Genomic DNA, 20876 nt, shown 5'->3' with positions numbered 1-20876 from the left:
AGTAAGAGCTACGAGCAATTGTTTTTAAAATGACCCTTCCCTAGCCAATATCACAGCTTAAAAACATGAGGGGGCAGAAGTAGTATTCACTTGTCAAATGAATTTCTCTGGTATATTTTCTGCTGAAAATCTTGGGGTAACGAGTCATGACAGATATTTAAACATATCTGTCTTCTCCCAGAGTCATTGAAATAATCCACAAGTACATTTTAACTACAAGAACCCTCTATGTACGTTCAGGAGCTAGGATTGGTTTTTGGAGATTTCCTATGGTCTCAAACAACCAGCAATGGTCACACAGAATGACAGTACCCATGCAGCCTCTTGTGCATGCAGACCTGGGCACCAAGTTCTGGTCTCCCACTTGAATAATTCCAATATCTAACATTTACTGAGCACCTAGACTATATGCCAGGCTACCTGATGTGTACCTGTGAGGTGGGTAATAACATTAGCCCTATTTCATAGATGAGGGAACAGAGGTTCAGAGAGGTTAGGGAGCTCCCTAAAGGTCACACAGCAGATAAACAGAGAACTCAGCATTTACAGGCAGAGCCTAAATACACAAAATCTATACACTGCTGTCTCCTCTCTAGCTAAGAGTCACATTAGTCTCAGTTTCTTTAGCTGCAAAATGGGGATAATAATGCCTGTTTGCAAGTTGCACAGACAACATGCACTTGGCTTATGGAAGGCACTCAGTCACAGTGGTTATGGTGGCATGGCTATTATCAGTAGTAGCTGCCTTCCTTTTTCTAGCACAGATCCAGAAAGCATTAAAAGACCTAACTTAAGCCACAGCCTGTGACTCAGTTGCCTCATTTACAACGAGGGAAAAAATCCCCAACCCTATTTACCCCAAAACATTGCTCTATGTGTCAAATTAATAATTACCAGAACATGCCTTTAACAGCTCAGTGAACTCAGGGTTCTGATTCTGATTCTAACGTGTCACCAACTAGCCTTGTAACTCGACAAACTTCAGTATTTCATAACCGCACTTCCCCCAGCTTGCAAGGTAGAGGTTGGTCTGCAGAAATGAGCTTTGATATATTAAGAATTGAGCACTCTGCTCTTCTGAGGACAGACGAAAAGCTTATTTTGAAAGGGGAGGGTCTTCTCAAACTACAGGGTCAAGAAATCATGGCTCCTACTCAGCATTCAGGCCTCAGCTCAAATGATCCCTCCTCAGAGAAGCCTTTCCTGACCCCTGCTTCCCTCCCTAAAGAAGCCTCCTCTTCCCAGTCTATGTCCTTCCTAGCACTTAGACTCTCTGAAACCATCCTTTCACTCTTACATGTCACCCGTCTCTCCCCTTGAGAATGTAAGCTGGAAAAAAGCAGGAACCATGTGACTTGCTCACTGCCGAATGCTGGTTTTTTATGAGTGCAGGGCACACAGTAAATGCTTGGTTCATACTTGTTGAATGAATGAAACAATTCAATAATTTTGCAACTTGCACTGCCTTAGAGAGCGTTCTTGGAAATCAAATACCAGAACCAAGGCTGGACATGAGAGTGTAAAGGACTGAAGTTTTCTAAACCTGTATGAGTTTCACCTTTGAGGTAGTAGCAGTGCTTATTTGAAACAATCATTTGTAATGTTTTGAACAAAGTTCAAATGGGTCTAATCCTCTCTTATTTTTTTGTAGAGTTGTTTCTTTAAACCTATACGAGGAGCAGGGTGGACACTTGCTACGGCTGCCCCCAATCCACAGTTCTCTTCCTTCAGAGAGAGGAAAGATGAGAAGTACACCCAAGCTGCGTACTTGGGTGATGGGCTCCAGCCCTCATAACTGGGTGAAATCTCTGGGAGTACCCAGTGTGAAGCAAACAGCTGCCTCACTGCTGAGGGAGCAGAAGGAGGCACAGCAGGAATTCTTACCATGGGCAGCAGGAAGCCACACTCGGGGTTATTGACTCCGATGATAGAAGGAACTGGCTTAAATGATTTTTGAGCCAATAGGTCTAACGGGTCATGAGGAAAGAAAAAGCCATCAACCACTCGAGTGAAAGACTTGGTTTTCTGAAATAAGGAAGAAGAGAAAAATCGGCAGCTGTTTCTCTTCACGAAATCTGCTGTCCCCAAACCCTAGCCTAGCTGGGCCAACCCACTATAGCAAAGGGCATTAAGAAGGGAAAAATAGGGCTTCCCTGGTGGCGCAGTGGTTGAGAGTCCACCTGCCGATGCAGGGGACACGGGTTCGTGCCCTGGTCCAGGAGGATCCCACATGCCGCAGAGCGGCTAGGCCCATAAGCCATGGCCGCTGAGCCAGCATGTCCGGAGCCTGTGCTCCGCAACGAGAGAGGCCACGACAGTGAGAGGCCCACATAACGCAAAAAAAAAAAAAAAAAAAAAAAAAAAAGAAGGGAAAAATAAGCCACTCTTGGCCCATCAGTGCTGCCTGGCCAGCTCTGCCATTCATTTAGGCAAAGGGGCTCACCTTTTCTGGGCCTTAATTTCCTCATCTGTTAAATAGGGATAATAACAGTAATAACCTAAGAAATATAACACCCCTGCACAACGGTTCTCAGAGCGTGGCTCCTGGATCAGCAGCGTCAGCATCGCCTGGGAACTTGTTAGAAATGCAAATTCTCATGTCCCATCCCAGACCTGCTGAATACAAAACTCTGGGGGGTGCAGCCCAGCAAACAGCCCTCCAGGAGAGTCTGATGCATGCTCAAGTGTGGAACCAGCAGCCAAATGCAATGGGCAGAGTGGTGAGGGGAGGGGATGGCCAGGGTAGTGTGGGTTGGTGTGAGCATCTTCCTGAGGCGTCTTCCTCAGCCCTGGGCCTTGGATCTGGATGGATATTTCTTGGGTCTTAGGAAGCAACACCTGGCTCTATTCATGATTTCTTTTTAGGTCTCTGTTCTGGGACTGGGGGTAGAAGGGAGCACACAAGAGAGCTTTCACACTACACTGGGTCAAGAACTTATTACCCATTTCCTGGACCCTAGTAAAACTCACAGCAGATTCTCAATCCATGCCAAATAACTATCTAACAAATGTTAGAATCAAACAGGTAAGGACCTCATTCTCTCAAGGACTACCAGAGGGTCTCAAGATTGGAAGATTAGACATAAAAGATCATCCAGTCCAATGAATCATTCTGTGATTGAAATTTGTCAGCAGTCATGTAGACCCTCTTGCATACCTACAGAGGTGGGTATCTCACTGCCTTCTAAAGGAGCTGGTCCTTTTTCAGACAGCTGAGTTTTTAGAAAGTTCTTGGTCATCTCAAGCCAAAATGGCTTCCCAGCTTCCAGCTCTTGATCTGGACTTTAGTTTCTAGTGGCCTGTGGAGCAAATGTGGTCTCTCTTCCCAGTGAGATGCCTTCAATGATATAGAGACAACCTTTGTATTTTGTTGGGTCTTATCCAAGCTAAGCAGCACCCTGGCTTGTCAATGTCCTTAAATTACCTATAAGGGTTCTATACGCCACATTGCTTTTTTACAGCCATTATTATGAATCCCCAAACCCCATCTGTCCAAGTCCCAAATCAAACTAAATAAGAGAGTGGTAGGATTTGTCTACCACTCCATTCAAAGGGTAACACTGTCCCCAAACTCTCCCCTCCCTCTTCACCTGGTTGATGCTCAGCAACTCCTTGGAGGATTTTGCCCACAGGCACTGTAGCAGGGCCACGGAGTCTGACACATTGCAAGCACAAATATCTGCAACCATCTGCAACTATTTCCAGAGAAGGAACAGGTCAGCGCATAGGACTGAAAGCCTCCAGGAAAATGAAAGTTGGAAAATGTCCTCAATCCAGCCCCAGGCTGTGCTTTCTATATGAAGTCCAGCCTGCTGCCTCTCCCCACCCCCATGTGCCCATAATGGAATGCACACACTGAGGACAGGTTGGCACTGCATCATCCTTATGCTCTTGCCTGACCCTCCTTGTCATCTTTAGCAACCACCAGAGCTGGATCCATCTCAGCTTATCAGCTCTGCTCCAGCCCCACCCCAGCCTGGAACATCTGAACATGCCCTGAGCATCCTTTTTCTGTCTCTACACCAATTCCATTCATTCTTTGAGGCCCAAGTCCCATCTTTTCCAGGATATTCTTTTAGATGATTGCAGCCCCCATGAGCCCCTTCCTCTTCTAATCTCCTGTTACTCCAAGTGTCCTCACCTCCTCTACCCAGCTCTTCGCTAAACTCCTTCTTGCCCTGTCATTGGACTTCCCACATGTGTAGAACTTGTCCCTTGAGAGTGGTGGTCCTTACTCTTCTGGGAGTCACGGATGCTCTGAGAATCCAATGGAAGCTACAGACCTTCTCTCTGGAAAATGCACAAACATAGAGTCTCCATACAACTGTAGGAGTTCTAGGACCACCTCTCAAACTCTCCATGGATTCCAGGTTAAAAATCCTTGCCATAAAAAGGTTATAGTCTTCTCAAGGTAGTATATGTCTTCTCCACTTATAAACCCATGGGTCTTAAAATAGAACAGGGAAAACAATGAACACTCAATATGTGTGTGGCGAATGCACAAACTAAAAAAAGCTTGATATTTCATGTTACCAAAATCAATATTCCCTGTGTATTGAGGGTATTTTTTTTTTTACCATATTATAACTCCATGTTCCCACTCTTGGTGTAAGTTGTTATTTTCTACAAGGTGTTTAAGAAAATGCACCACTAAAGTGAATAATACCCAGGAGATGGCTCCACAGTCCAGGGCTTAATTAATATTCATTGAATGAATCAGCTCATTCGTGAACTCATTCATTCAGCAAACATTTATAATCACCTAATATACACCAGACATTATGCTGGGACATGAAAGATATAGAGACCTTGGTCTCTAGGTCCTCTTATCTGGTACAGCACTAAGACAAGATGATAGATGACAAATATCTAGGGCATATGCCTCACTTCCCCCTCACAATCTCATGCCAGACAGCATTTATCAGTCACAGCATTATTTCACACTGAGCTGGAAACAACCTCAGAATCTTTCTTAACATAGTACTCTAGGTGGAGTAGATTTAGTACAGGAGAAAAGCCGTACATAATACAGAGGACTGAATTATATATCACAAGCAAAGAGTAATGGATAAGATGTAAGAACTATTACACATATGCTTATACACACACACACATGCACACACACATACACAGTCAGGCACACCAGCAGTAGTGAATTGCGTACCTGGACCCATCTCCTATTGAACCAGCCCTTCCATGGAGCAACAAGGGTCACCTTGGGCCAACATCAGATCCTTTGGTCATGGTCAGTAAGGACAGCCAAGCACATGGTCTATGGACACCTGAGCACATTTCTCTCCTGACCAAGGAGAGGAAGCTGGAGAAGAGTTAACAATATACCTACATCATCATTCCTCTCGTAATCAGGGGCCTTCAGGTAAGGGATGATGGCCACCCCACTCTCCATGATGGCTCTGTGGAATAAGCCTTTGGCATGGGGGACAGAATCTGGAGAGAGAACACAGGAGACCCAGGAAAAGTTATTCAGGGGGCTCCCCACCTATCACACACAAAACCCAGCCCTTCTTTAAAGAAAACTTCACAGGAAGCCTTCTTAAGAGCTCTAAACTTAGAGGGGAAAAAGTCCTGGTTTGGGGGTTTCAAGGACTAGCTGCGAAGGTTTGGGCAAGTTTTCTAACCTCTCCGAGCCCCAGGTTCCTCATGAACTTGGAGGTCAAGCATTCTGCCATGGGAGTGCTAGCTCCTTCACCCCCCGTCCTTGAAATGAGACTGAGTCCCTAACTCACGATGTATTTGTGAGGCTCAAGGGAGGCAATGTGTTTATAAGTGTTTGTTCAACATGAAAGCAGCCATTAGACGTGTATGACTCCTTGTCCTCATTTTTGTCACCTCAAAAATGAGGTGACACCGAGGTTCCTTCAAGTCCCAAAGAGAAGAACTCACAAGGCTGGAAACACTTATAGCTCCTGCTGACTCGCCGAACATGGTCACGCAGTGTGGGTCCCCACCAAAGAACCCGATGTTCTCCTGGACCCAGGTCAGGGCAGCCACCTGGTCCATGAAGGCCCAGTTCCCCACTGCGCGCTTGTCCCCTGTGCTGTGGACAAGAGGCAGGGTGAGAATGCTCAGTTGGCCGTTGTCTGCTTCTCACAGCCCAGGGAGTGGGTTGCAGAGGCCGTGGGCTGGTGTCAGGGCATCGCCACCTCAGCTGGAAAGGAGCTGAGAGTCAGAGACCTGGGGCAGCTGGGAAAACCAGGCTTAATTCTCACCCTCTGCTGGGATTTGGGTTTCTTTGAGAATCTGATGATAGCTCCACACTCCAGAAAAATGCACAGACGATCTTATATGTGCAATTCAGGGTAGTCATAGGCTCCCCTGAATCCATAGTTTCCAGAAAAGTCCTGCTCCTGAGAGTTGGTCTGCACCAGGAAGCAAGACCTCCCTGGGCACAGGGGTTCCAATGAATGACTAAATGAATAATAATGATAATAATAGCAGCTGCTGCAGCATCGTGCACAATGCTGTCCCAAGGGCTTTACAGCTGATGCTCCTATAATCCTCTCACACTGTGAGGTAGGTGGTGCTGGTCTTTCTCCTTTATCCCTCTGGGTCCTCTCTTCACCCTTCTCCACGCTGTTCTCAAAAGACTGACCTTTATGAACTGCGGCCAGTGGGAGACACCAGCGGGGGTTCAGGGTGGGATACTGAGGGACTGGGAAGTTTATTCTGGCACCCCATGCCCCACCACCCTCTGCTGGGAAGTGGTTTGGGCACTGGCTGCATTTCTCTGCAGCCACAGCTCACGTCACTCCCACACCCATCAATGATATCTGCAAGCATGTTCTAAGGATATTGATGGATTCATCGTTTCCTTCTCACAGACAGGAAATGAGGCACAAAGAGGTTAAATCCCTTGCCCAGGAGCTAGAAAGTTGCAGATTTGGACCATGCTCCTAACCATGTTCCATGCTGCTGTCCCTGCAGAATAGCCTGTTTCCCAGGATGAGTGGACAATTAATGGGGAAACAAGGGGAAAAACACAGAATCAAAGAAACGCCTAGACCAAAACATTCGTGTGGTACCCACCATGTATGAGAGTAACCCCGGGATCATAGTCTACTCCTCCTCTGTCCTCCAGTCCCCCACACCGCTCCTCCCCTTGGTTCTCTTCCTCTGTCCATGACCCCTGGGCTGGCCCTAACTCCACCTTCTCTCTCCCACAGCCTCCGCATCTGCTCCGCATCTGGTCAGGAGCCATGTAGGCCCTGCCAATTTTACCTCCATTCCTTCATAGGCCCCACATTGGTCCCCATTCCTCCATTTCTGTTTATCCTGATTCATAATCTGGTCACTTATGATCTGGGTGACCTTGAGCAAGTCACTTAACTTGCTTTGCCTCAATGTTCTCATGTCTGAATGGGGCTAATAACGGTGCCTGCTTCACATGGTTGTTGTGAAGACTGACGGTGCAGGCACACAGCAAGTGCCATGTACATGTTAGCAATCCTCCGGCCTGCTTCACCCCATGAGCCGCACCTATGCTGTACAGCAGCCTCCCTACCGGCGCCCCTAGCCCAGCCTGCGCTCTGCTCTGGAGTGACCTTCCTATTATACTGCTCTGCAGGGCACTCCTGGGTCCCTCCTTCTTTAAAAAAGTTTTTTTTAATTAATTAATTTATTTATTTTTGGCTGCGTTGGGTCTTCATTGCTGTACGTGGGCTTTCTTTAGTTGCAGCAAGCGGGGGCTACTCTTCGCTGTGGTGCGCGGGCTTCTCATTGTGGTGGCTTCTCTTGTTGCAGCGCATGGGCTCTAGGAATGTAGGCTTCAGTAGTTGTGGCACGTGGGCTCAGCAGTTGTGGCGCACGGGCTTAGTTGCTCCGCAGCATGTGGGATCTTCCCGGACCAGGGCTCGAACCCATCTTCCCTGCACTGGCAGGCGGATTCTTAACCACTGTGCCACCAGGGAAGTCGCTTGTCCCTCCTTCTTTATCCAATAAAAACCAGTCACTGTGCACAACCTAATATTCAAGGTCTTTCCCAATCAGGCCTGTCCCTACCTTTTCATATCCATCTCCGGTTATATCCTCACCTACCTGTCTACTAGAACCCAGACGTTATAAGCAATTTTTGGAAAACTTTCTGTCGAAGGAATCTTAGGCAGAATCCCAATGTACAGACCTGCTAAAAGTGTAATCAGGGCACCCCTCTCAGGCCTTCTTGCCTCCACCGCAGCCCCATAGCCACCTCCCCGTGCTATGTGCTCAAAGCCCAGTTTGCAAATATTGCTCCAGGCCCAGATGCTGCTACATTTCTTTCCAACTTCCCAGCCTTTGCTCAGACAGCTCCTTTTGCCAAGTGTGCTTTCTCCCAACCCCTCCTCCCCAAACCCAACCTCATCTTTAAGGTGCAATTCAAATTCCACCTCTCTCAGGAAGCCTTGCTGGTTTCTGGCAGCTCCCTCTGTTTGTACAGCTCCGTCGCCTCTCACCCTCAGAGCGTTACTCATGCCCTGCCTGGTAGGGTATTTGTGTCCCTGTGTTATCTCCCCCATGACACTGAGAGTCTCTCGAGGGTAGGATTCACGCTGGACTCCTTGCCACCTTCCCCGTAGTTTCTGACCGTGGCCTCTCGCTACTCCTTTGGCTCACACTGCATCCTGGCCAGGGCTTAGGTTCTGCCATGTTCTAAGTAGGATAATGAAAGTGGCCAAGAGCCCCAGCTCTATTCTGTGACCTCTGGGAAGTTGCTTCACCTCTCTGTGTCTCTATTTTTCAACTGTAAAATGGGAATAACAACAGTATGTTTCTCATAGAATTATTCTGAGGGTGAGCTATAATGGATGCATAGCAAGTGCACAACACCATGCCTGGCTCATAGTGAGTACCTGAAACGTGTTCGATGTTACTGGGGGAAGGGAAGCCATGCAATGGAGTGATTACTCTCAGGTGAGCACCTGAGGAGCCTTGATATGGGCCTTACGGCAGAGACTATGAACTGCTCACACACCCTGTTTCCTCACCTTCTAGGGCACACATCCCCCTTGCAGTTGGGTGTGGCTATTATGACTGAGTTCTACCAGTTGTATGTGAACACAGTGATAATCGCCACCTCCAGGCTGGCCCAGAAAGACCATCCTCTTCATGCTCTTTCTCCATCTGCTGTCCAAGTACAGCAGATCCAAGAGGATCTGAGGCCCTTGAGGAGGGCAGAGCCACAAGATGGAAGGAGCCTGGGTCCCTGATTGACCACACAGAAGAACATCTGTCAGTCAGAAACATTTGATTGGATTTTAGTTGAGTAAGAAGATTTTTATTGTTTTAAGCCACTAAGACTTGGGGGTTTACATGTTATAGCCGCTAAAATTACCTAACTAATTTGGGCCAAATTTGTTCAATGTCATTAGAGGCTCATTTCTCCTTAGGTTGCTGGGCACTGAACCCCCTGTGGCTGCTATCCAGCTGCCCCTTGGGGATCAGGGGTGTCAATCACTTGGGGAGACTCACTTGAAGAAGCCGAATATTCCTAGCCGGTACTGGATAGCCACAACAAGCACGTCCTCGTAGGAAGTCAGGGCAGACCCATCGAAGATAGATGCTGAGCCAGTCTCGAAGGCACCCCCAGGGAGCCACACCATGACCTAAGGAGGGGAGAGGAGCTCTCCGGTCAGCCCACCAGGCACCCATATCCGCTCCCCATGCATGTTGGGACATTCTTTCTTTAGGGAAATATGAATGTCTCACTTTCCTTTCCAAACAGCATCAGAGGTTTTTGTCTTTTGAAGAAGGCCCAGGATTAAGCATGTGGCTTCTGGCATACGAGTGCCTGGGTTTGATTCCCAGCTCTGCCACTGACTAGCTGTGTGACTTTGAGCAGCTTCCTTAACCTCTCTGAGGTTTGTTTTTCTCATCTGTAAGATGTGAAGAATGAAAGTATCTCATTTATGAGGTTATCATTAGGTTTAAATAAAATTCTTCATCCAAAGTCCATAGAACAATGTTGGTATATTTCAAGTGCTCAGAAAATGTTAACTAAATGTCTTTGAACTTGTTGACCCACAGGAGGATGGAAATCACTGTAAGCCATATATGAGAGGAAAAGCTGCTTTTCTAAGACTTTTCCCTACTTACAGAGAAAAGAGAAGAGAGGAGGGAAAAATGGGAAGAGAAGTATGGAAACTTTACTATACTGATTAGAAAAACTGGGACCAGGAAACATCAAACATTCAAATGGTATTATCACAATTTATATACTTAATAATAAATCCCTCCCCTTCTCTTTTTTAAGGTCATATTAGTGACTACAACTCTTGGGGCAGGAAAAGAGAAGAAAGCCACGGAGGAAAAAGGAGAGCTGGACAAAGCATTGGCTTTGACACCCGGATCTGCCACTTACTGTGTATATAAAATGGACCAAGTCACTTATGCCCTTCCTGTACCTCAGCTTCTTCATCTGTAGAATAGGTCCAATAATCCTCACCCACTGGGTTATTGTGGGGGTTAGATGAGATAATGAACTGTGCCTGGCACATAGTCAGCCCTCAATAGGTGTTGCTGTTACGATACAATACAGCGAGTCTCCATTGCAGTGGCAAGGGGAGAGAGGGTGATAGAGGTTGTGGTTCAAAATTAGATGGTAGAATTACCTTCTCCACACTTGTACAGTGATCTTTCACATTCTTAAGTGAAACATTTCACATTCTTACCTGACTTTCTTCATTGAAAACAGAAAATTTGAAAAAGGCATTTCTCCTCTTTAAAAGAGGATTTCCCAAGCTGAAAAATCAGAGTCCTTTGAAGCAGAGTCTTTTCTACATGTTTACAGACCATTAAATATCCAACAGAGGGGAAAAACAAAACAAAACAAAATCAAAGATCAAGTCACTGCCAATAAGGAAGAAATCAGAAAAGGAGATAAAGTAAATCTGTCATTAGAATGATTTTTTAAGAAAGTTATTGACATGTCAAGTGATTGCATTTCCCTTTTACCCAGTGGGGGCCTAGATCTGATTCCAGACATCCTGCCACTCAGCCTGGGTCCCAGGCCCAGAACCTGCCAACTGGAGCCCCCAGCAAGGCAGGTCTCCTTACAGGGAACTTGGAGCCAGTGTCCGCATGGGCCGGTGCATAGATGTTAAGGTACAGGCAGTCTTCTGACACGCTGAGTTTGGGATAATGCACCTTGAGAATGTGTTGATCTGAGAACAGCCACTCTGAGTTCTGGAGGCACCTTGAAAAAGGGAAGGAGAAACCCCCAGAGTTGCTGTCAGCAAACTTCCCTGGGAGGGACCAGTTCTTGTGACACACATCAGATTTACCTTTTACCATCAATGACCAGCTTAGAGCCTGACAGAGCAAGTCTTTAATAAATGTTAAGTTTAAAATTATGAATGTGCTTTTATATCTAATTTGATAGTTAAAGGGGAGTTTTACTCAAATGTGGCCTGGAATAATCCAAACCCAGAAGAAATATTCAAAGTGATATTGGTTGAAAAACTGATGAAAAACGTCAACCCACATATCTAAGAATCCCAACATATCCAAAACAGTATAAACACATGCACAAAAATTACACCTTAGCACATCACAATCGATTGCTAAAAACCAAAGCTTAAAAAAATCTTGCCAGCAGCCAAAGAATAAAATACATATTGGATTCCAGATGAAAACAATAAGAATGATGGCTAGTTTCATTAGAAAGAATGGAAGGCAAAAGATAACCAAATGATGAAAAAAAAGAGCACTGTCACTGTAAAATTCTTTACATAGGGAAAATATCCTTCAAGAATGAAAAAGAAATAAGTACATATTCAGGAGAGAATATGCTACTGGCAGACCCACACTGCAAGAAGGACTGAAGGATGTTCTTCAGGAGATATGGAGTGACATCAGAGAAAACGGACTAGGGAATTCCAAGGGCCCATCCCTTAACAAAAAACATATATAGCAAATTCTACGTAACACAGCAGAATGCACATTCTTCTCAAGTGCCCATGGCACATTCTCCAAGGTATACCATTTGTTAGGCCACAAAACAAGTCTCAATAAAATAAAAAGGTTTGAAGTCATACAAAGTATCTTCTCCTACCACAATGAAATGAACGTAGAAATCAATAACAAAAGGAAATTCAGAAAATTCACAAATATGTGAAATCTAAACAAGATACTCTTAAACAACCAATAGGTCAAAGAAGAAATCACAAGGGAATTAAAAAATACTTTGAGATGAATGAAACCAAAGTACAACATATCACAACTATGGGGTGCAGTGAAAGCAGTTTTCAGAGGGAAATTTATAGCTATAAATGCCTACATCGAAAAAGAAGAAAGATCCAAAATAGATCATTTAATATTCCACTTTAAGGGACTAGAAAAAGAAGAGCAAACTAAATCTAAAGCAAGCAGAAGGAAGAAAGTAACAAATATCAGGGTGGAGATAAACAAAATAGAGAATAGAAAAGCAATAAAGAGAATCAATGAAACCAAAAGCTAGTTGTTTGAAAAGACCAAGCAAATTGAAAACTAATAAACAAAACAAGAAAAACGTTTTCCTAGATTAATCAAGACAAAAAGAGAAAAGACTCAAAATACTAAAATTGGTAATGAAAGTGGAAACATTACTACCAACCTTACAGTATATTATTCAGGCTGAAAGAAAATGATAAATCAAATATAATGCAAATGTATTATGGAGTTCTAAGATGTACAAAAGTAAAAGATGTGACAAAATAGCACAAATGGGGGAGGTAAAGATAATTATGTTATATTAAGTTTCTTATACAGTGTAGTTAAAAAACTCAATAGCAGAGACCAAATAAATAAATAAATAAATAAGAATCATAGAAAATACTCAATTAATCTAAAAGAAAATAGGAAAGGGGAAACCACAAAAACAGCAAAAGAACTGATGGGAAAAAAATATATAGAAAACCAATAGTCAGATGATAGACTTCAGCCTACCCATATTAGTAAACATGCTTAATGAAAAGAGACTAAGCACTGCAATTTAAGACTGATTTTCAGTACATTCAGTACAGTAGATTTCAAGATGAGAATATCACCAGAGATAAAGAATATCATTTTTTTAGTGGATGAAAAAAAAAATACAGTGATCAGAAAGATATAAAAATCCTAATTGTGTATGTACCTAACAACAGAGTCTCAAGATACATAAAGAAAAAATTGAACTAAAGGAAGAAATGGAAAAATGTTACAATCATAATTAGAAGTTTTAACACAGCTCTATCTATATAATTAATAAAATAATCAGAAAAAATCAGTAAAGATATAGATTTGAACAACAGTATTAAGCAATTTGACCTAATTGACATATATTAGATGGACAACCACAGATTATTATTTTCAGGTGCACATGGAACATTTACCAACATAGACCACATGCTGGGCCCAAAAGCAAGTCTTAATAAATTGCAAAGTGTTAAAATAATACAGAATACATTCCCTGACCATAATGCAGAAATCAATAACAAAAATATAATTAGAAAATTCCCAAACGCTTGGAAATCAAGGAATACACTTCCAAATTACCCATGGGTCAAAAGAAAAAATCACAAGGACCAATTAGACAATGGAGCTCAGGGGTTGGTGGGTTTTAGATAACATAAGTGTATTGACATCATCTATAGGAGCATGCTTACTTGAGTGAGACTGTTGTTGATTGGTTGGCACTCAGAAGTGTGTTTATTAAAGTAAGTTTGCCCCTGATGGGCTGATTTTCAGAAGCTAGGAGCTAACAACAATTTGTTGATTTGCAAAAGCACGTTCCCTGAAGCAAGTTGTCATTGATCAATTGAACAAGTTTAAAACCAGTTCTGGTGGTGACTTGTTACCATAGCTACACAAAAATCAGTCTGTTAGTAAGTCTGTTAGAACATGTTCATTTTCAATATGAAAAATCAATCTTTTTCTACTAATGAAAATCAGAAAATGAAAACTTAAAACGCTAATTATAATAGCATCAAAAAAATCAAATACTCAAGAATATATTTAATGGAAGATTTGAAAGACATCTGACTTAAAACTACAAAACATTGCTAAGAGGAATTAAAGATTTAAAGAAATGGAGAGGTAAATCATATTCATGAATTCAAGGATTCAATATTATCAAGATGTCATTTCTCCCCAAACTGATCTATAGAGTGAATTCAATCTAAGTGAAAACTCCAGCAGTCTTTTTTTTTTTTTTTTGGTGTAAATTGAAAAGTTAATTCTAAAACTTATATGTAAAACCAAAGGACCTTTAAAAATGTTGGAGGACTTACACTACTAGAAATCAAGACTTACTGTAAAGTTAACTTGGTCCCTACCTCATCACACACAAAAATTAATTTAGGACAGATCAAAACGTAAATGTGAAAACTAAACTATAAAGCTTTTAGAAGAAAATGTAGGAGAATAGTCTTATGGTCTTAGAATAGGCAAAACGTTCCTGAGAGAGGATACAAAAAGGTACACATCAGAAAAGAAAAAAGTGGACAAATTGGACTTCATCAAAATTTAAAACTTCTGCTCATCAAGAGATACCATTAAGAAAGTGAGAAGACAACCCACAGACTGGAAGAAAATATTCACAATATATATATCTGACAAAGAAATAATATCTGGAATGTATAAAAATTCCCACACCTCAATGAGAAAAAGAAAGATTACCTAATTAAAAATAGACAAAAGACTTGAACAGTCTTCTTCTTTCATTTCATGAAAGAATCTATCCAGATAGTTAATAAGCACATGAAAGGGCACTCAATATCATTAGCCATCAGAGTAATGTGATTAAAACCACAGTATCATTACTTACCACCAAAAAGGTTAAAAATAAAAAATCCAACTATACAAAGTATTGGCAAGAATGCCAAGTGTACATTGCTGGGAGGAGTTAAAATGGTAAAAACCATTTTGTAAAACTGCATGGCAGTTTCTAATAAAGTTAAATGATTGTACTCATAGTTGTTGGACCAATGGCTTCAACAGGGAAGGGAGCAGGGAGCTCGCAGCCCCTAGTCTGATTTTCCCCTAGCCTTGAGAGTGGGTACTTTCCGTCCTATGCTCCCACTTTGAGCTTCAAACCATGACATCTAACCCCAGGAAGTTGCAGGGCCATGTCAAGGGAGAATAAGTGTTTCAGCCCCTATCAGAAGGAGGGGGTAAGGATCAGGAAGGAGCCCTTGGTAGATTTTGTCCATACCTACCTATATCCACAACTTTGGCATTAACTCTTCTTCTACAGTGACTCGGAACTTGGCAATGTGATTTGCTTTGGGCAACGAAACAACAGCAAATATAACACAAGCAGAGATTTGAAAAGTGTTTATATATTGGGATTTTCCTTTTCTTGCTGCCCTTTGAGACCCTGCTATCCCCATGTGTGAAACAGTCAGGCTAGCCTGCTGGACAATAAGCCTCACAGGCCCAGAGTCCCCATTGCGCCAACTGACAGCCACCCAACCCACACAGTCAGAGTCTCCTAGATGACTGGCAGTTGACCACAGATGCATGAGTTAAGTCTAGCTAAAACCAGCAGAACTGCCTCAGTAAGCCCAGCCCAAATTGCTGACCCACAGAAACACGAGCTGAAAAAATGGTTATTTTTTTAAGCCACTATGTTCTGGGATGGTTTGTCACACAAAAATATATAACTGAGACATAAGTTTTTATGTAGAAGTTGGAGGCTACCATAACCAAAACCTAAAATTCATGAGACAGAATGTTGTGTCATTAGCATGCTCTTATTGCGTATGATAAGATAAAGGAAGTATGTGGCAAGGCAGAAAAAGAATCGATTCCTGCCAAGCATTTCAGTTCCAGACTATTGTTTCCAGAAGGCCAGGCCTCAGAGGGAGCAGAGAAGAGTGGAGAAGAGTGGAGAGGAGAAATCTATGAGTCCTAAACAGAGGGGGTCTGCATCGTGCTTCCCAGCTGGAGGCAGTGACCTGGGCCCCAAGGTGGAATGGTAATGTGCACCCAGGCACAAGACCCCACAAACCGAATCCCATGCCCCAAATATAACCCACAGAGGGCATGGATCTTCTGGGCCTGTAGGGCCACTGGATGATGGATGTTGAACCCTATGTGAACCAATGATTGAGAAGTAGATGGCCCTGCAAGTCTCTTACCGCAACCCATTCCCTGGCACTGAATTCCAGGGATTATCACCCAATCTCCAGAACTGGGTAGGGGGTTAGGGAACCGAGAAACAGTTCAGGCTAAATTCTCTCACCATTTGTGTAGAGTGAGGTCTCTCTCTGCATGCTAACTTAGCATTATAAACAATAAAGAACATTATATTTTTGTACTAAGTGTGAGGTAGTTACATAGCAACATTCTCTTTTACTCTCAATGACTGCTGTGGAAGTCAAACTTTAGAAGTTCAGCTTCTTGCCACTGGAGGAAATTAATTATTCAAATTATTTATCAGTGATCATATTAATATTATACAACCATTATGTAATATTTACTGGTTTTGTTATTATCATGGCTTTCACTGTGTAAAGTGTTTTACATACATTGCTTTATTTAATATTCCTACAATTATATGAAATGGGTATTATTACTTCCATTTTATACAGGAGAGAATTAAGGCTTAGGGGAGCTAAGTATTTAGTTCCCTGACTTCTAAGCCTGGGTTTCACCCCCTATCTTACATTGCAATTTGGTTTTGGAGGCAATGACTATGGCTGCACAGATTCCAAGAGAATTACAACTAGAAGGGATCTAGAGATGACCAAAGCCAACCTTCTCAACAGAGCAATGGGGCCACACAGGATTATAGGGGGTAGGCTGAGACCAGAACCCAGGTTCCTGACTGCTGACCACTGTTCTCCATGCAGATCCAGGGTGCCAATCTTACAATATGCAAGCACTGTGGACCAAAAGGGTGGCATGCATTGTCTCATTTAATACTCACGACAACCCTGGGAGATAGGGTTTATCTTCATTTTAAATCTGACAAAACTGTGGTTTCAAAAAGTTATTATCTTGCCCAAGGTCCTGGATGCTGAATGGCAGAGCCAGCATTTGAAAGTAAAACTCTATTAGAAAGCTTGTGTTTCAATTCCTAATCTGCCTGCCCAGGGTGGGTGGTACCCATCCCAAGGGATGGATTCACAGAGGTGGGTTTTCTGTGGGTTGGGGTCACGGGAGCATTCCCACATCCCTGTGTAAGGCCCGGCCTGCTCACTCATGTGCAAAGAGCTCTCATTCTGCTCTTCTCCAGCTTGTGTCTCCAGGGGACTGCTAAGTGTTCTGCTTGTCTGAAGCCCATGCCGAGAGCATCTACCTGCCACAGACTACTCCCTGCTGTCCTCTGTGGGAAACAAAGCACTTTGCTTGGAAGCAGGGGAGGGGAGAACCAGCAGGAAGTGGGACACGGAGGAAGTGATCTCTTCTTTATTCTGACCAAAGGCCAAGACACCTCCAAGGCTGGGGTGGGGGGGGGCAGGAGTTTTCAGGGAAGCGGAAGAAATGGTCCTGGGACCCTTTAGGTGACTCAGGGTCTTAGAGGGGGTCCAAGATGAAGGTTTGCTTTGTCTTTCTTAGGAGATGTCCATCAACACTCAAACTGAAGGGATGTGTCCTATGGAAGCCAGCTGTGATGATTAATTTTACCTGTCAGCTTGCCTGGGGTAAAGGATACCCGGATAAGCTGGTAAGACATTATTTCTGGGTGTGTCTGTGAGGGTGTTTCTGGAAGAGATTAGCATATGCATCGGTAGACTAAGTAGAGATGATCACCCTCACCAGTGTGGGTGGGCATCTTAGAAGAGGAGAAAGGTCAAATTTACTTTTTGTATGAGCTAAGACATCCATTTTCTCTTGCCCTCAGACATCTGAGCTTCTGGCCTTTGGACTAGAACTGGGACTTATGCCATCAGCTCCCCTGGTTCTCAGACCTTCAGACCCAGACTGAATTACACCACCAGCAGACAGCAGATCGTGGGACTTCTTGTCCTCCATAACCATGTGAACCAATTCTTACAATTACTCTCCTCTTATATATCTCTCTATATCTATCCTATTGTTTCTGTTTCTTTGGAGAACTGTGACTAATACATCTGCCTTAAACTGAAGAGGGACCAGGCAGGTCTTGGATGTAGCGATATGCTCCCAGAATCCTCTCATTTCCCTGATGGAAGGATCCTAACAGAGCATTTCCTCTGAGCCTCTCAATGTACAACAGGGGAATCAAGACCCAGCATGGGGTAGTTACCTCTGTGTTTCCTTTTGGTTTAAGAGGTACTTACAGATGATAATGTGTCTTTACCATTAGGCTTTAGAAAGTTAATTTACTGTGCATAGCAGCATTATTTGTAAAAGTAAAAAGCTGAAATCAACTCAAAATTCTGACATGAGTAGAATAAATAAATGTATTAGTAGGATAAATAAACGTGGTCTAGCCATACAATGGAATACCATACAGCAATAAAAAAGAGTGAACTGCTACTATATGCCACGAAATAAATCTCTCCCAATGTCAAACTTAAAAAGTCAGACACAAAAGATTACACACTGCAGTAGTCCCATGATGTAAAGTTCAAATACAGTCAAGCTAATCAATCTATGGTGGCAGAAGTCAGAATAGTGGTTGCCTTGGTGAGATGGGCAATGACTGCAAGGCTTTGGGGTGCTAGGGATGCTCTATATTTTGATCTGTGTGATGTGGTTGCATGAGCAAAAATTTGTCAAAGTTTGATTTGTATACTTAGGATTTGTGCACTTTTCCACATACATGTTATAGGTTATACGTCAATAAAAATGTAAAAGCAAATAGTGGATATTTCCTGAGTGCATGCATGTAAAATCATGTGTAGATACATCCAGGAACTCTGAAAGGTGGGCCACAAGATGTTGAAAGTGGGTAGACCTTCAAAACAGGAATTGGAGTAGTTTTTATTCATACTTTTCTGTATTGTTTGAAACTTTATTTGTAATGAGCAGGTAGTATTTTTATAATCAGAAAAAAATGGTTATTTTTATTTGGGGAAAGACATAATTGAAGCAAAATAATGGCAAATAACACTTGAGAATAAAGGAAGAAGCCTCCAAATAAAGTATAATGGCTCATGGTAAACACTCAAAAAAAAAAAAAATCAGTGGAATGAATGTATAACCCCAGGAGGTTGTTTCAATAGACCAGCAAATTGAAATTCAGTGAGAAGTTCTCTGAAGCCTCGTCTCTAATTATGGAGGAAAGGTTTTACCCTCATAATGAGATATGTCCTTGGGGGGTACCCAGGGCCCAGGAGCCCCTGCCCCAGTCTAGCCAGGTCTCCACCACCATGGGAGAGGCTGGGGGCTTCCTGGGAAGAGGGTCTGAGCAAAGAGACTGGGGGCGGGGTGCCAACATTGAAATCGTCACACTCATAACCACGTTCCAAGAGAACACTGTGCACCTGGCACTGTGTAGGTACTTAAGTAGGTAATCTAATTTCCTCTTCTCAGCCATCCTATAAGGACATCTTAATGGCTGCATTTTGTAAATGAGGAAGTAGAGGTTTGACCAAGGTCCCATAACTGGTGTGACAGAACCAGATGAAGGCTGAGACGGAGGTTCTGTGGTGAGGGCCTTGGAGGCACCTCATATGACTCAGTGTGGATCCAAATACACCAGATTTACTTCCTGCCAAGCCCCAAGGCTGGTCAAGCACAGAACAGGCTTGGCCTGCCTTTCTGAAGATCCTCATACTCAAGTACCCGCCCTAGGTCCAGACGCCAGCATCTCAAAGAGCCTGAGCGCCTGAGCCTGTTGTAGGGAAAAGACAGCTCAGTTAGGCGGAACAGAATAGGCAGGTCCTTTTCAGAACAGATACAGGAGTTGAGAGTATGTTCTTTCGTTGGCATTATGATGGAAGGTTTCCTGGAGAAGGTGTCCAAATGAGGATGCCTAGAAAAAGCAGCTTGTACTGCTACACATCCTTATGAAATGGGAGCTGGGAGCACTGAGAAAGTTGCTGACTAGCCCCCTCCTCTGCCTTTCCAATTAAAAATCTGACTTGGAAAGGGGACCCTGGACTCACATAGTGGTTTTGAGCTAAGAGACAATCAGGACTCTGAGTCTGTAAGTTTTTAAACTGTGTCTCCTGAAACACTGGTGTGTCAGAAGAGCCTCTGGGGCCACAGAGAATGTATCTATGTCACACTCCCTCCCATTCCCCTTCAACAGAGACTCTCACTTTTTAATTGTTTTATTAGATTAAAGTAGTGGGTCTCAACCAGGGGCAATTCTGCCCCTCTCCCCAGGGGACATGTGAAAATATCTGAAGAGGTTTTTGGTGGTCACAACTTGAGGAGTGCTACTGGCATCAGGTGAGTAGAGGCCAGGGATGCTGCTATCCAACCTGCAAGACAGCCTCACACAATTATCCTCCCCCAAGGTCAATAGTGTGGAGGCTGAGAAAGCCTGAACCAAACCACATGATATAGCCTATAGCGATTTCACATGATTCATATTGGGTTTCTATAGATTTAAATTTAAGAGAGAATTCCAAAGTATTCTTAAGTATTGCAAATCATTAATGAAATCCAAACTCCTGATTGCACAGATGGCAAGAATGTGGCCCAGAGAGGATAAGGGGATTTTCCAAGGTCACACAGCAAGTAAGCATGGATCCAGACCTGAAACACAGACCCCCAGCGTCCCTATAACCTTTCCTGTCAACACAGAAGCCTCCAACCAGACTCATTTCTCCAACCACAGGAAATGGCTTCTTTCCTATTTACTGCTCTAATGCCCTGCTCCAGGAGAATGTTTTAGAGAGAGCTGCTTCCCACTGAAAACTTGGAATGACATTCATCCAGAACTCAAAAGAAAATCTGTTTGCTTAAAAAGAAAGAAAAGGGGGAAAAAAATAACCTTATTACCAACCTAAATGTCCATTGACAGATGAATGGATAAAGAAGAT

General features: G+C 43.3%; 1 protein-coding gene across 1 annotated transcript in view; it reads right to left on the bottom strand.

Annotated features, from left to right (window-relative positions):
- Nucleotides 1-20876, bottom strand: part of CES5A (carboxylesterase 5A) — a 272408-nt gene that overhangs the window by 16599 nt on the left and 234933 nt on the right. Inside the window, exons 5-10 of the mRNA XM_060000186.1 lie at nucleotides 11050-11188; nucleotides 9466-9599; nucleotides 5901-6058; nucleotides 5345-5448; nucleotides 3591-3695; nucleotides 1885-2025 (exon numbers count right to left, since the gene is read on the bottom strand). Of these exons, the coding sequence (XP_059856169.1) occupies nucleotides 1885-2025; nucleotides 3591-3695; nucleotides 5345-5448; nucleotides 5901-6058; nucleotides 9466-9599; nucleotides 11050-11188 (781 nt within the window). The remainder of the gene's footprint in view (nucleotides 1-1884; nucleotides 2026-3590; nucleotides 3696-5344; nucleotides 5449-5900; nucleotides 6059-9465; nucleotides 9600-11049; nucleotides 11189-20876) is intronic.

This window comes from Delphinus delphis, chromosome 20, assembly GCF_949987515.2.
Source record: "Delphinus delphis chromosome 20, mDelDel1.2, whole genome shotgun sequence".
Classification (NCBI taxonomy): Eukaryota; Metazoa; Chordata; class Mammalia; order Artiodactyla; family Delphinidae; genus Delphinus; species Delphinus delphis.
This window is presented reverse-complemented; position numbering and strand designations above follow the sequence as displayed.